Source organism: Chiroxiphia lanceolata, chromosome 12 (genome assembly GCF_009829145.1).
Source record: "Chiroxiphia lanceolata isolate bChiLan1 chromosome 12, bChiLan1.pri, whole genome shotgun sequence".
NCBI lineage: Eukaryota > Metazoa > Chordata > Aves > Passeriformes > Pipridae > Chiroxiphia > Chiroxiphia lanceolata.
Genome location: NC_045648.1, coordinates 54,036 through 69,407, shown reverse-complemented (window position 1 = coordinate 69,407; position 15,372 = coordinate 54,036). Strand labels below are relative to the sequence as shown.

At 41.9% G+C, this 15,372-nt stretch overlaps 1 protein-coding gene across 2 annotated transcripts; it reads right to left on the bottom strand.

Moving 5' to 3' along the window:
* Positions 1-142: 142 nt before the first annotated feature.
* TUBGCP4 (tubulin gamma complex associated protein 4) lies at positions 143-13,851 on the bottom strand. 2 transcript variants are annotated; one of them, XM_032699694.1, is made up of 18 exons: positions 13,731-13,851; positions 13,464-13,592; positions 12,757-12,879; positions 12,314-12,367; positions 11,805-11,861; positions 11,189-11,268; positions 10,294-10,495; positions 8,123-8,288; positions 6,864-6,988; positions 6,130-6,180; positions 5,648-5,753; positions 5,198-5,305; positions 4,819-4,957; positions 4,168-4,345; positions 3,127-3,261; positions 1,877-1,993; positions 1,314-1,453; positions 143-1,020 (listed from the first exon to the last, which is right to left on the bottom strand). In XM_032699694.1, the coding sequence occupies exons 1-18, from the start codon at positions 13,806-13,808 to the stop codon at positions 1,008-1,010; spliced, it is 2,001 nt and encodes a 666-aa protein (XP_032555585.1). In that variant the 5' UTR covers positions 13,809-13,851; the 3' UTR covers positions 143-1,007. The 2 variants fall into 2 exon arrangements, with proteins under 2 accessions (XP_032555585.1, XP_032555586.1); XM_032699695.1 differs by lacking the exon at positions 12,314-12,367 and having other exon boundaries at positions 13,731-13,833.
* Between the last annotated feature and the right edge of the window lie 1,521 nt (positions 13,852-15,372).

The following is a 15,372-nucleotide window of genomic DNA, read 5'->3' as shown; positions in this document are numbered from 1 at the left end:
TGGACTTGCAGCAAGATAGTCTGTTTGTTGTAGCAAGACTACAAAATCTTAGTAACAGGCAAGATACTGCTTTTCACTGACAGAGAATAGCTATGGCACTCTGTTCCCTTTGCACTGGGGGGCAGATATTGACAATATTCCATACAGTTGCATGACAAAATGATTTTATTTCGGTACAGTAGGGTAGTCACTAGTAGCACTCTAACTAGTCTGGAATGAAAACAGCCCAGGCAGAGCAGACAGACAGCCCAGGGAAATGTCTGATGAGGTTCATTGCGAGTGCACTTTTCTGCCGGCACAGGGCGCCTGGTACTCGAATAAGGCAAAGCTCCTGCTTTGTCTAGGCACACGTAGTATCAGCACACAAAATGTATTAAATTGTATAGAGAAAGCATGTGATATCACTGGTGTCTCTGTCACCTGCACAGATATGCTAGAATAGTGCACTGCAGGAGAAGAGATTCTTGAAATCTATTCCTTCTTCCCTCCCCTTTCACCTCAACTGAAAAATGCTATTGCTTGTTTCATTTACCAGGTAGTATGTATTTGATCAGCAGACATTGTGTATTGTAAATCGGTTTACTGCACAAGTGGAACTTCTGAATACAGCTAAAACTTCATTCATAGTCAAGAACAGTAGATTACTTTCTCCATACTCCAACTTGCAACAGAGCATAGTTCAGCTGAAGAGTCAAGACATTATAATTCTTGGTGCTTTCTCACTTTCTGAAGAGGCACAGACTGCCTCCTTAGAAGCATTTTTAAGAATATGTGGGGCTGCAGAAAGCATGTTTTTACAAGTTCAGAAAAAACAGAGTAGCTTCCCGCAGTCACTGGGCAGCCTCACATAAGTGGCACTTCTTTGCCAATTCCTTCTGAAACAGCAGTTCACCAGGCAAGAGCCAGCTACAAAGAAGTTGAGTGCAAATTCTCCCAACTGTCCAAGAGCACCAGTCTCCACTGCTTGATGCATCACTGGTCACATCCGGAAGGAAAGGTCTTAGTACTTAGACCCCAAAACTGCAAGAGAAGGGTAAAGTATTAATTACATGTTGAAAGTAACTCCCTTTATCAACCCACATTGGCATTTTTCAGCCAATATGAGCTAGCAGCTTGTTCAACTTCCTGCCAAAATAAAGGGGAGAAGGCATATGAAACCCCCAAATTAATTCATGCTGCTTTGTTACTTCTGTGTCATGGTATTTCGCAACACTTTGGGTAAGCCAAAATAACTAGAAGCAATCAATAAAAATGGCTTTGTATTTCCAAGTACCTCAGGATAACGCTACAAGCAACCCTGAAGATATTCCTACCTGCCCAAGGTTCCTCCAGCCTGGGTGTAGTATTTGTTATAATCCAAGCGTAGCAGCAGTTGAGCTAAGTCAGAGTTTATCTGATGGTTGCGAACGCTAGAGAGAATCTTGAAGAGAAGTGATGACTGACGACTGAATCCCTACAAATTAGAAGAAGTCAGTTCTGGGCCCTCTCAGAAAGCAAGCAAGCCTTTAATCTCTGTTTCTGCCCAACCAGTCCTTTAACAGCCTGACAAAAAGAAGCACTGCATGAGAAGTGATCCTTGTGGTCCAGGATGAGGTAAGCTGTGACCCACAAGAACTCCTAGGTGTTAGTTATCCTAAAGGAGGGATAGAGACACCAACAAATACCTGCCTCATTCTGTTTCAATATCTGGCCACATTCCTCCTCTCTGTGCACACAGATTTCCAGCCTAAGTATGGCTGATTGATTAAAATAATTACAAGTCCTCATATAGAACATCTCAGCTTACACTCTTGTACTACAACTGTTAAAGCCAAGATAACTGCTTAGGCAAATGTTTGCATGGAAGAACAACAGATCCACAGAAACACAGATTCACCTTCACCAAAATACTGAGTTGTGCAGCTCCCCGTTCATCTAATGGGCCCAGATTCTGACTGACCAGAGAACAAAAACTGTGACAAAGATCCAGAATTTCATTTAAGCAGTGGAAAACCTGCATGGGATAAAAAGCACAAGATAGTAGTTGAAACAGAGTTCAAACACAAGGAAAGCAGTTCTTGGTACCCAAAAAGTTGCAGCATTCATAATCAAGATGTTGTGATACTATATTTTTAAATCAGTAAGGAAGATGTTAAAGTAGCTGTAGCATTTTTGTAAGGTTTTCTATCGAGAAAGGGTTTAAACGTTATGCTGTAGCTCCCTCCCTGCCCTTCCCCCCTCCCTCCAACCTTCTGCAGACATTACTGGGGAAACAGGATTGGCATGAGCCATCCACATAGGCAGAGTAGTTGAACACTGGCTTTCCTGTCCAACCAGCAGGTCATTCACTGCAGCTTCAGGATGAAGAAGGAAGAAGAAAGACCAGCAAGAGCTATGGTTCAAGGCTTTGATTTCATTGTTCACTAAACTTGGAATTTTTTTTTGTATCAGTTGGTCAAGGTAACTTGCATTCAGGAGTGTTAGGAAAGGCCAAATGCTTCACAGTTGTAGCTACTGGAACACATCAAAATTCCAGACTGGATAGTTGGTATTCTGCCATCTTTATGCTATTATAATAGTTTCATAGACTGAGCAAAAAGACACTGTTTCATTGAAACTAACTTTCTTTGGGAATGCTTCTGTGAGGTTAAAGCTTTATAAAAATACTGCAACATTATAACATATTTTTTCTTAAAAGAAAAAAGACCCTTAAAAGTCTACTCCAGAACATCTCAGCTATCTTTATTCTCTTGAGTAGAAGTAGGAGAGAGAATTTTTCCTAGTCTAGTGCATTTCAGCACGAGTCCCTCAGGAGTACAGTTCCCAGAATTATGCTAATTAGTACTTCTTTAATAAAATGGCCTGTGATAAAAATATAGTGATAAAATAGTGAACACTGAAATAATCTTAATTTAAAATTGCCAGGAATGCAGCATTCACGCTCACCAGCTGTAAATTAAGTGATCTTAATTTGATTATCTGTTCCAGTTTAAACCTGCCTTATTCCTAGAATTGTAGTCTGTGCTCTGCAGGAGATTATCACTGATCTGTTTTAAAAGATATGATTTGTTGTATCTGTTCAAAAAGGTGTGTTTCTTAGGGCAGTTGGAGAATTTGTAGAAAAAGGTGAAAACTAGACCTACTTACAGGTTTTAGGAGGATGAAAGACTGAGCCAACAAATTACTTAAGAAATGATCATGAGCCAATCGTATACTCTCAAAATCTCGTGTGGCATTTATCTGCTGCAGAAGCTGTGAGAACTGAGACTCCAGTACATCCACCTGATGGATATGTAAAGATATCTCATTAGTATCAGACCACCCAGAAGTTTTGCGTAAGAAACTTGCCTGTTGCTACTGGTATGTTAGAGGCTGAGGATCCCCTTCTCTCCACCCGATGAATGGGGAATTATACACAACAGCAGTACATAATGGGGGGGACAAAGGAATTTTTGATGCCTAAGTAATATCTATGTAGAAAGGGAAATGGTCACTTCCTTTAAGATTAACTATTAAAAAAGTATATAACCAGCATGTAAACAAAGGTATTTGACAGTAGTAATCTCTGAATCTTATACTGGGAGATGCTATCTGGAATCTTAGGGCAAAGGCTGCAGTGCAAAAGCTCAGCCAGAGCTGAGATACTCCGGAGAAGCTACAAAGCCAGGCCCCATCAATTCGCTGTTACAGCTGTTAACAAAGCCATAGGTAATTCTCACAAAAACATGCTATTAGTAACTGCTGTTTACATTTGAAAAGTCTCTTTTTTGACTTCAAATGGTCAGAATATGGCTTCTTTCAATTCTTTAAAAAACCAACCAACCAGAAAAACCCCAAAACTTAACTCACAGTGGAGTTCACATAAGAGGCAAGGAAAGAAACCAGGATGGCATCTTAATGATGATCCTTCAGAGATGTCTGTGGTTTCTCACAAATGTTTAGTAGCACTGGAGCCACTAGAGAACTCCTGCATTTCTAGTAACACTCACTGAATCACAAGTCCAAAAACTTTTTAATTGTAACACTAAGTCTGGGAACTTGGAAGAAGTGTAGACTTGTAAAGGAAATTCTGATTTCCTTACAGTAGAAAGAATCTGAAACCTGAAAGACAGGTCTCCAGTGCTCCCTCCATGCATTTTTGCCAGTTTCTGACTAACTGATAGTTTGTCTTACTCTGTAAATACTGACCTGCAGATAATACTGAAGATTGTCCACAAGGAAAGCCATGTGATCCCTCAGGCGCCACTTGATGGCATCCGTTCTGTTCGATTTCAGGTGTTTGCGTTGCATCTGGAGAGCCCAGCAGTGCTGTAGCTCAGCCTGGACTCGTCGCACACTCAGCAGGTATTTGAACACAACATTGTACCTACAGTGAAAAAAAAATACAAAGTTGTTTAAGGCTAAACTCTTCCTTGGCTGCAGGTATTAGAGAACATAATGAAAGACTGGAAAAAGAAACAGGAGGTGGCTGCTTGTCAATAGACAGGGCAGATCAGGTGATGGCCCATCTCAGAGTAAGATTTCTGCTTGTATTGGTTACTGACCTAAAAAATACAGAGTTAATTTTGGTGTAAGGAGGGGAGCTGCCAGTGAAAACACTGTTAAAGTAGCACTGTTTGTAAATTAGTGCAGATCTGTCAGCATCTTGTAGGTCTTACTATCATTACAAATACTCTCAATATTTGAGTAAGTGAAAAGAGCCCATTTTAAGGTTCAGAGAGCAAGATGAAGTATTATAACTCTACCTTTCTCTCCATAGTGAAAAAAAAAAACCATTAGTGATTGCCTGAGCTCAGGGAACATAGAGATGAATATACAAAGACCATATCTAGTACTTACTTCTCAAGAACAGCAGGAGTAAAGAGAATGTGCAGTGGCCACTGAACTTTGTAAGAAAGGCCCAGAGCTGCCCATCCAGATGTGGGGGCTTCACGAGGAGATAACTCCCGGGAAGGCCCTTCACGAGTCTGAGAAGTATCTGAAAACAAATGAGGTGCTGAATTACATTATCTTCTTTGTCAATACAACCATGGCAAGGAAGAAAAGGGGAAAGGGAGAGAACAGAATTAAGAAGAGTCAAAGCAGTCTGGGCCATCACATTGGGGTATAAAGGGAACAAAATTAGTATTTCTTTAACTTTAGAGAAGAGCAACAGGATTTGAAAACAAGGTCATCATCTCCCATCTTAACTCACTACTAAAAATGCAAGTATATATACCTTTATGCTCCTTTCCATGATACTCAATGGTTAAGTGAAGAAGAGGAAGAAGGTTGTCATCATCTAACAGCACCTTATGAGCAGACTGCTGAAATGCAACGTTGACATCTGACAACAAGAGAACACACAAATCAACCCAAGATGATGCAGCTAGTGCTAATTTTGCACCCATTAGTTATTTATGCCCAGCCATAAAAAACAACAGTGATGCGCTATTGCCACTGGTTTCTTTTAATTCCAGCTTCAAATATGGGGAGAAACCTGCCATCTGAAAGTTTCTGAGAGGTTGTTTTCACCCTGTGAGACATTCTAGTTTACAAATGCTGTTGTCTCAAAACTAGTGATATCATCTAGAAGGTAAGACAGAGCTCTCCTGTACTGGACATGGCTCACCATTTTCCTGCTATACCCCAGTGAGGACAGTTTGATAAGTGAATAATCAACACTCACCATGTTCAGTTACAGCCGTAGGTGGTGTCTTTAACATGTGCTGTGCAGTGTCAATGAAAGCCTGAAACAGCTCACCTCTTCCCAAAAGATAAAAGTCTTTTATAATCTGTGAAGATAAACTTCTTGTATCTAAACATACCAAAATGAGCAGCAATTTTAAGCATCCTAGCTGATAGCACCCATTTTTATTATTGCTTGGGCAATTTCTGCCATTTCAAAACACAGCTGGAGAGTTCTGAATTTCATTCACTGACCAAAGCATCTACACTGCCTTTGCTTCAAGATGCAAACCACAAAACCACATACACATACCCCTCTAACTCTTTATCACTCTGTGCTCATTCTTGAGACCTGAAAAATGAAAACAACTTTATCTAAAAGAATAAAGCCCAGAGTAAAAGGCAGTAAAGTATTTAATGGGAAACAGCTATTTAGAAAAGAAAGAAAGAAGCTGCTTCAGCAAAAACAAGCAGTTACATTACCTTCAGTTGTCCTAGTAAATCCGATTCCTCCACCATCAGTTTCCAAAGATGCTAATGAGGAAACAAAAGCCAAACAAAACAAGAGACCTCCCCTCAGAATTACCTTACCCATTCAGAGAGAATAGTAGCTGTCTTGAAACACTTGCAATGCATACAAAAAAGCACCTATAGCCAATGCTATATAAAGCACAAGAGAACACAGTCCTGTGTAGCAGCCCATGCTACTAGTTAGAACTCTTGATATGTACCAGCAAAAAACTCTGCCTAAGAAACATGAAGACCCTTGAACAAAAAAAAAAAAAAAAAGGGCGAATTCCTATGAATTCCTATGAGGTTCCACCTCAGCTTTGTTCTCACTTTTCTAACCTCCCCATCTTCTCAGGTTCTCCTCCCCACTGCAACTTAAAAAATAGATTAAAAATTGCTAAAGCAAAGAATATGTCCAGTGAGATGCCATCTATTATACTAAAAGCACAATGAAAAGTTCTGGAGTCGTTTCAAGTGAAATAAAAAAACATACAAAACCCTCCCTTCTTTCGCCCAAGAAAGTGCACAGTATTTGTTAATGTCCTTTTGTCATTAGAAGCTGGGGTTACATGAAGCTCTGAGACCCGTAAGAACATGAAAGCTACCTGCATGCTCACATGCTTGTTAGCCCCCTTCTCCCAGTCACTCACAAAACTTAAATGCTCCTCAGCCTGCACAGCAGTTACCCTTCCTAGGAGGCTGCTTACCTCAGCAACAGTGCTCCGTATCCAGTCAACCACTGATTCAAAGTCCACCAAACTGAAGAGTGGTTGCTGCTTGAGTCGATGTAGCTCTGCTGCAAAAGTGTCCTCCTGGTTTTTTAGGATGGAGCCTGGGCAGCAATGAGAAGTGTTTTGGAGAGTAAAAAGGAATGCCATTTGGAGACCTGCAGACCCCTTCCAGCACAGTGAGGCAGAAAGGCTGTCCAGGCAGCACTGTCTCAGGTCTGGCAAGGAACATGAAGAGCAGGTCTCAAAGTACCAAGGTACAAGATTACTAATACAGGCACAGTTACAGTATAGATACTTGCCATGGCAGTGCTGTGGTAACAGTAAAAATGCCAGATATTTTCTACATAAATGGTTGTTGCTGACAGCCCTTTTTCTAGGACTGAGCTAGATCTTTGAACACAAAACAAAAGTTGGTTTGGTTCTCCCCCTATCCCTGCTTCTTTCAAATCTGTCCTATTGTTTGAACTTGGGGACATTTTTTTTAACCAGCTGAGCTAGGAGACCAATTTTTTTTCACCTTGCTGCTGCTAAGGCAAGAAAACAGTCCAGCTGAATTGGTCCTTTGTTCTCTGTAATGTCACTCAAGTAATTTCAGTACTTTTGCTTAGACAAACTCAAGATAGAGCCACCACAGCAGTCCTCCCCAGTTGGTGTAAGAATATATTTCCCAAACCAGCTCCAATGTAAACTTATCAGGCTCTCAAAGAGAACCATCAGCTGGAATTGCTTCTCCCTTGCTGTCTTCAAGGTTCCATCTTGATAATTTGTCTTCCACAGCAACTTTTGGGACCACCTTGCAAATGAATTTCTTGTGTTTGTGGATGCATGTTAATACTGTGACACCATTCTGCAACATATACACTCACAGCAAGATGTGCCATTGTGTCTATCTGCAGCATTTAGGGACAGGGATGCAAACAGAAAAGAAAACAAGACCTTTGCAATTGCTTTATTTATCCAGAGCAAATCACATGGTGACTTGCGGCTGGAAATTTGGAGACTGTGTTTGGAAAGTGTTATTCACTCATCCTGTTCTTATACTGCTCCCTTGGAATCAATCAGAAGCAGAACACTGGGACCACTGCTCTGTCCTAGCACAACCATCCCTATAGTCTGAAGAATATCAGGTGATCATCAGTGATTGTTGAGGAATTTGTTAATTTTGGAAAGCATTTTGGAAACTACTTGTCAGTCAGTCATAACTGAGCAGAGGTTGCAAGAAAGATGTTCATTACCTTTTCTGGTCAGGTTAACATTCTGATTCTCAAACATCTGTACAGATTCTCCCACGAAGAGGATTTTCTCAGCAACCCGCACAGGAATGTATGAAGGCAGCATTTCTACTCGCAGAGAAAACTGTTTTAGAGATGGAGCTAACATGTTCTCCTCCTCAATCAAGCGCTGTCAGAGGCACCGGGGAAAAGAAATCAAGTGGAAACCAGTGTGAGAAAACCAGAGGTGTAGAAGAGGTGTATAAAGGGTGGTGTGTATGTGTGTGTGTGTGAGGGGGCATCCAAGAATGCTGGAAGTAAGCAGAAAGGCAGCAAAACTGATTTGTATCATTTAAGTAAGCCAGTAAACTTCCTTATGCTTCTAGTATGCTAGCAGATATCTCTAGAGATGTTGCTTCCATCAGAGAGTGGAGCAGATGTGGAAAAAGGAGAAGCTAAACCTTTGTGGAATAGCAGCAAATTGGCTGTACCCAAGGAAGTTACATCAGCAAAAGGAATTTTTATTGAAACTGCATTACATGAGTCCTTTTGCTGCTATAACAATGTTAACTAGCATTACCAAAAATAATCCTCCCCTACACCCATTCCCTATGTTTTAACACTTCTAGAACACTTGTGATACAGGCCAAATGTAAATGCCTCCACTAGTGAGCAAATAAAGATCCAAAGGCTTGCTAGCAAAAATAAGGCAATTTTCTCAGCTCCTGTGAAAGCTGTTTAAAACAATACAGTAAGTTATTAACTTTTTTCTGAATGTATTAATAAAGCACTCCAAGTGCAGAGGCAAGATTTTCCTTCAGAGAAGCAATGCTGATCATTTAATTTGGTTTTCTTGTTATTGGAGAATTAGTTTCAGTAGTCCATAATCCAAAAAAACATCATCCTGAAAAATTTTTGAGAACGTTTGCCATCTACAGACTTTTTCTTTTTAACAGAAGAGTTCAGTACAAGTTTGTGTATATATATATCCTATATATATATATGTTAATGCCGACATTAAGAGGTAGGCAATTCTTTTCTATAGATTCTACTGACACTTTTAGATGAGGCAATACCCAAATACCCAAATATTTTATTGGTCTCTCCCATCAACACTCAGGATTTCTTATTCTGCTCTTTGACTGAGAAATTGGCAACACCGTTAGTTAATAATACTGAAGAAAGGAGGTAATAAGGCTGATGTCTAGGTGTTATCTTCTTAATGTCCACATTTTCCACCATGGCTCCAGAAGACTCACTGATTTTCACAGTCTTCCTTTATCTGATACAGTGAAATAACAGATTTTTCACTAACTGCCTTTTAAAGTTTTCCCTTGTTTTTGCCTATGTGTAGTCTGTTTTCAGCAGAGACTATTTGCATAGGGTACTTAATTAGTATGCAACATGCTGTTTTGAGGGGAATCTTCTGTGCATTCACAGCCAAGCTGCATGCAGCACACTAACACCATAGGTGCCCATGAAATGTTTTCTCACCGTAAACCAGAGCATGAATCAGAGTTGCAGTTGCTCCTCACTGATCTCTATTCAGACACTCAAATGCTCAATTGTGGAAGATTACTCCATTGAGAAAGCTGCTTTGCACAAGGGCACTCTAATGGTATGGCATCTACAGGAAGAGTTACTGCATTTCACCAGCGTACTGGCAGGTCGCTCCCTGGCTTAGCAGCCTCTTGACTCTCCAGAGCACACTTTCCACCAGTACTGTCAGTAGCACTAACGTGTTAGGTAACATTTGCACAACTAATGGTTGTGCAAGAAAGGTACTTGACCCAGCTGCCCAGAGAAAGGGTGTGAATCAAGTCAACAGCAAAGCTCCCCACACCCTTTCCTTTGCAATTGCTACTATAGATCACAGCCTTGACCATAAGGAACGAGAAACCAGTCAGTCAGGAGCAGGGGGTGTGCAACAGTTCCGATCGCTTAACATCAGCATCTACAGAGATTCCATCTGTAGGGCCTTCTGCCCTCAGATTATCCAACTGTGCCAAAAGATGTCTCTGTCCTTTATGCCTAGCAGCAAGCTACTACATTACCTCATTTCCTTGATTTACCATCTTGCTAGGCCTCAATATATGTCTAGTCTAGCATAGCTCACACTGAAGCAGAAGACAATATATTTCTTCTTTAGTTCCCTAAGGACCAAAACATGCCAAGCTATGACTTGTAGTTCTTACCAGGTCCTGCAGTTCTCGTAGCTGTTTTCCTGTAAGTCCCCCAATTCCTAAGTCATCGTCATCTTCTTCGGGTTGGCTAGGGGCATTTCCAGAAGAGGGGCCCTGTTTGATAAAGAACTCTTCATGCTGGTCTAGTAGCAATCCGTGAAGCATCCAGGCAGAGAGCTGCTTATACATGACTCCATGACATACAGCCAGAATCCTGAGGTCAAGACAAACAGACAATGGAGCCTTTGAACGCAGTAACCAAAACCTTATTGTACATCATTCTGGAAAGTCCAGTCAGTCAGCCTGGCAGTATGGCAAGTGCTAAATGGCTAATGTGGAATTTTATAATTTTTTTTAAATATAGAAAAGTGGACAAAACTAAAAGGTGCAAAACTAAACTAACATATCCTCTGATTTTTTCTTCTCCACAGAAATCTGCTAGCCAGAGGTATAAGTTTGCAGTGGCTTCCCATTCCTGCTGTTTCTACTCAATTACATTTCAGCGTGAACACAACATATTTTTTTAAGTAGTCTGACTTTCTTCGCAAGGACGTACAAACATCACAACGCTCACCCAGTCACATTTATCATTCTGAAGGATCAAAATCAGTAACAAGTCTATCATATGCAAAATAGTTCCTGTAGACTTCAGAAGAAAAAAAAAAACCACTGGGTCTTAACTTTTCTGAGCCCTTAGCCCAAAGCATGGAGAAAACTTTAATTCCCACCATAAGCCTGCTTTAGATAAATAATGGGGACTGTGACAGTTTTCCCTGCATGCTACTCCTACTTTTATATCATGCAAGGCTGTTTTGCATGTACTGTTTCAACAAGTAAGATAAATACTTTGACACTAACTCCAGTTCCTACAGAAGAATTAAACAATAGTTTTACTGTATCTACATACTTTTCAAGAGCACTGCGAACAGGAGGCAACCCCCCACAGCTATGTTTGTGGACTGTCTCCAATATCTGACATCCATGAATCTGCAGAAAGAAAAGGTTACATTATGTCTGTTATTTGGATAACAGACTGTTATTTGGATAACAGTCTTTTCATACATTTAGACTCTACACTTTCTGCTCACAAGAAAGTCCCTTAGCAAACTGAACAAGCCTTACAGAAAAAAAGATGTAACATACTCCATGTGTGCTCTACACCCAAGCTTCTGTCAAAACTTTTGCTTAACAAAATGTAAGCATCTTTTTTTTTCTGGTGACAGTCAGAGAAAACCGATTCAGAAAAGAAGAAATTCCAGCCAACAGCATCTTGTCCTATAAAATGCATTGTGACTATAAAATGCAAGTCATCAAAGATCATACTGATAATGGAAAAAAGTCAAATCCAGTGTAAACAGATTTGCAAAACAGTTATTCAATACTTACAGTAGTACTAGTAATAGGGCATCCATTACTCAAACCACATTCTTTGCTAGTATTAAAAGTCTGGGATGGGGGCAGCAATAACTTTCTGAGTTAAAGAGGAAACTTGTTAAGAGAAACTAGCTGCAATTCTACTGTACCTTCTGAGTTTTGATCTGTTCCACCATGACCATTACAGAGGGGAAGAGTAACTGAAACTGCAGAACAAGGAGCAAAATATTGAATTAGGTTGTTATGCAAGACAGAGAGAAAACACTATAGTTGAGTAAGTCTGGAGAGCAGCTAAACACAGCAATTTAATGAAACTGTTATATGGCTTTCCCCACAAATGAGAAACGTGACATGAAAATCTCTCGGAAGCATGTCCTCCCTCCACTGGAGCAAGATGCACGAAGTTATATTCCAGAAGTAGTTCAGGCTAAACACAGGCACTGAGGAATGTGTGAGAGTCAAGGTGGAGGACCTAAGCTTTGTGTTGAAGTGCAGGTGATCCTCTGAGCATGATTAAGGGACTACAAATGTAGAGCTATTAGACAGAAATGGCATGACATGACAAACTAACCCTTCTTTATCCCATATGCTTTCTTATTAGACTCAATGAGTGAAAAGAGTAACCAAAGAACACTACCTGTTTATTAACATGACATACCTGGTCCAAGGAATAATTAACATGTGAGATGGAGAGATGCGGGTCAGTCAGAAACTGTAAGGATAAAGCAATTAATGAAAAGTAATTACGACAACCACTGGATGGTCACAGTACCCAAGATATGACAGCTATTAATCTAGAGGAGATTAAGCAAAACCTTTAAAATTGAAAACAGGAGACAATAGTCTGAGGCGGCACTGGGCTCTGACACAGATGGAGCACCTACTGAACCAAAGGAAGAGGGGACTTAATACTTATTAGGATGAAGACTAATTTACAATGGCATCTCACAGGAATAATTTGGAAGGCAACCCTCATGTGGAAAGGAAAATACCTTGTCTCATTTTAGGTACTACTACTTAGCATACGCATTGCAGAAATGACAGCTTTCCACCATCTGTCAGCAGCATGACCGCCTCTTGTTCCACATCTCTCTCCTTTACCTCTTGTTCTAGGTCAAGTAGTGCCTGTCGATATGGCTGCAGCACTGAATCAAGACCTGTGCAGAAGGCTCGCAAATAAATGCCATGTAATCCACTCTGGTTTTGCTGAGATGGATGATGGTCCTGAAACCAAACAATAAAAACTGCATCAGCACCCTAGTGTAGGTCTGAAGAGTAACAGAGTATCTGTGCAGGGTCACAGCAGCAGTCAGAGCTCCAAAGGTGTTGAAACGCACCTTATCTCACCATAAAGTGATCAAAACCACAAATACAACCTTGTCACAAGGAAAGTTACTTGAGCAAAGTTTTGTAGACCTATGCAAGTGCTGGAACCACTGGTAGCAGTGCTTCTTTTCACTTAAGCATGTCTCTTGGATCTCAGGGCTCTTCACAAACCATGATGAGGACTCACTACAAGGTAGACATGAGCATCCTATTCAGTTCACAAACCCTGGCCAGTCTGCTGTGGCCAGAAATTATTACAAGACTTCATCAAGAACGAGATTTTACATTTTGTCCATCTTTCACTGCTCTGTACCCTCCCATAAGTGCACCGCGCTGAGCTTTCTGGAGCGCCGCTCGGGAAAGCACATTTGTTAGCGCTGGCGCGGGTATGGGCCACGGGACACTCACGTGTCCGGGGCAGCTTGGCCTTACTGACACCTGCTGCGCTCTTCCCGGGAAATACCGCGGCCCGGCGGCCCCACCTGCTGCTGTACGTGTCCCGTGTACTGCTCCACGAATTCGGCGAAGCGGATGTAGTCGGTGCCGAGGCGGCAGAGCCGGTTCAGGACGCTGGTCTCGCTGGGGTGGAGGAATGGCAGCTCCTGAGACACCTGGGGGGGACAACAGCGGTGAGGGGCGGGCGAGGGCGAGCTTTGGCCGGAGCGGGGCCGGGCCGGGCCCGGGGGCAGGGGCCGGGCCGGGCCGGGCCGGGCCCGGGGGCAGGGGGCAGGGGCCGGGCCGGGCCGTGCCTGGAGGCCGCCGCGCTTGCTCCAGGTGAAGGCCGCCCCGGGGTACCCGCTCAGCGCCAGCAGCAGCTCGTGGATCATCCTCGGCCGACGCCGCGCGGGCTGCCGGGAGGCGCGCGGGGGCCGCCGGGAAGGGCGCGGGGGGAGAGGGGCGGTGGCGGAGGGGCCGGATCGGATCGGATCGGATCGGATCGGACCGGACCGGATCGGATCGGATCGGATCGGATCGGATCGGACCGGATCGGACCGGACCGGATCGGATCGGACCGGATCGGATCGGATCGGACCGGATCGGATCGGATCGGATCGGATCGGGAGCCGCTCTCGCCGCGTTGCCGAAAGAGGCAGCGGCTGGGCGGAGCCGAGAGGAGTGCGTGCCAGTTTTACCTTTCTCCATTTATTATGTATTGCTTTCTTTAGTTTCCTGTCTCATCCCGGGCAGTCTTTTAATCAAAACTGCCCATTTTCAAAGTTGTGGAGTTATCTAATAAACTGGTTTTTAGCAACCTGTTTTTCATCCCCCCCCCCCCCCCCCCCCCCCTTATTTTTTGGTACTGTTTTTCTTCATGTTTACTCTTGTTCATTTAGAAGAAATTAGTGTTTAGTGTTAAATACCATTTAATCTGTATTTGGTTCATGATCAGCTTGCCAAAATAAGGTCTGAAATGCAGTAAGAACTTCTGGTACATTTTTACAGAGATGAACGAGGTCCTAGTACGTGGCTTCGTTGTCGAAAGAATTTTTTTTTGTGCAGTGTCTCTGATACATGGGCACGTGCTTTCTACAGCTATACAACTTTTTGTGTAACACGGGAGCCGCAACAGTATTGTTTATCATGTATAAGTATAATAAAACTACCCTCTTTCTATTAACAAAACTTCTATCATCATAATAAAGACTGAGGAGTTTGGCTAGGCAGTTGGTTGTGCATCATTGACATAAATATCACAGCATACAATTGGGTTACAAAAGCTACGTGCCATTCCTGCTTTTAGGATGCACTATGTGAGATTGAGCACTGTTGGCTTCAATCCTGCAGTGCTGGAGTTAGTGCCAGTTCTTCCCTTATCCGTAAAAGACTTGGTTCAATCCCATGCTGCTTACCAAGATTTCTGTGCTAACAGGTGGTTTTGATTATTGCTGAATTTAAATACTATCTTCAGCAGATTATAATGCTAAGCAGGCTGTTGATAGCTTATAGGTAATTATATATGTGGTGATGGCTCAGTAACTGACAAAAATGTTTAGTCTGTAAAGACTAAATACATAATTTAGTGGTATCTTTGTACGGTACTATTAATGTAATGCTTTTATTAGCATAAATAGATTGACATACTACATATTTAATCCGAGAAATCTTGCATGTAAATACAGTCATCTTCTGCAGCCAGAAACTAAGCTTACAGCAGCATTTGTTCACAAAAAGTAGAAAATCTGAAGAGTCTTCCTTGAGAACACAGCAGGAGTATAAACAGTTTAAAATTTGAGTAGAAGGAACTTCCCTTTATCAAATGTGGGGGGAGCTATTTTTTGTGGAAGGTAGTGAATTGTTGGAAGTGAATCATTCTAGGGATAAAATTACAATTGACATGAAAACAATTTAAATAGAAATCTGATTGCTTTTTCATAATTGGAGGAGTCCTTT

Excerpts from the sequence above, each read along its gene's own strand:
- TUBGCP4 (XM_032699694.1), bottom strand. The coding sequence starts at position 13,808 with ATGATCCACGAGCTGCTGCTGGCGCTGAGCGGGTACCCCGGGGCGGCC. Across the intron at positions 12,880-13,463 it reads CGGGACACGTACAGCAGCAG|GACCATCATCCATCTCAGCA; the intron begins GTGGGGCCGCCG and ends GTTTGGTTTCAG. Across the intron at positions 8,289-10,293 it reads TACGAGAACTGCAGGACCTG|CGCTTGATTGAGGAGGAGAA; the intron begins GTAAGAACTACA and ends TGCCTCTGACAG.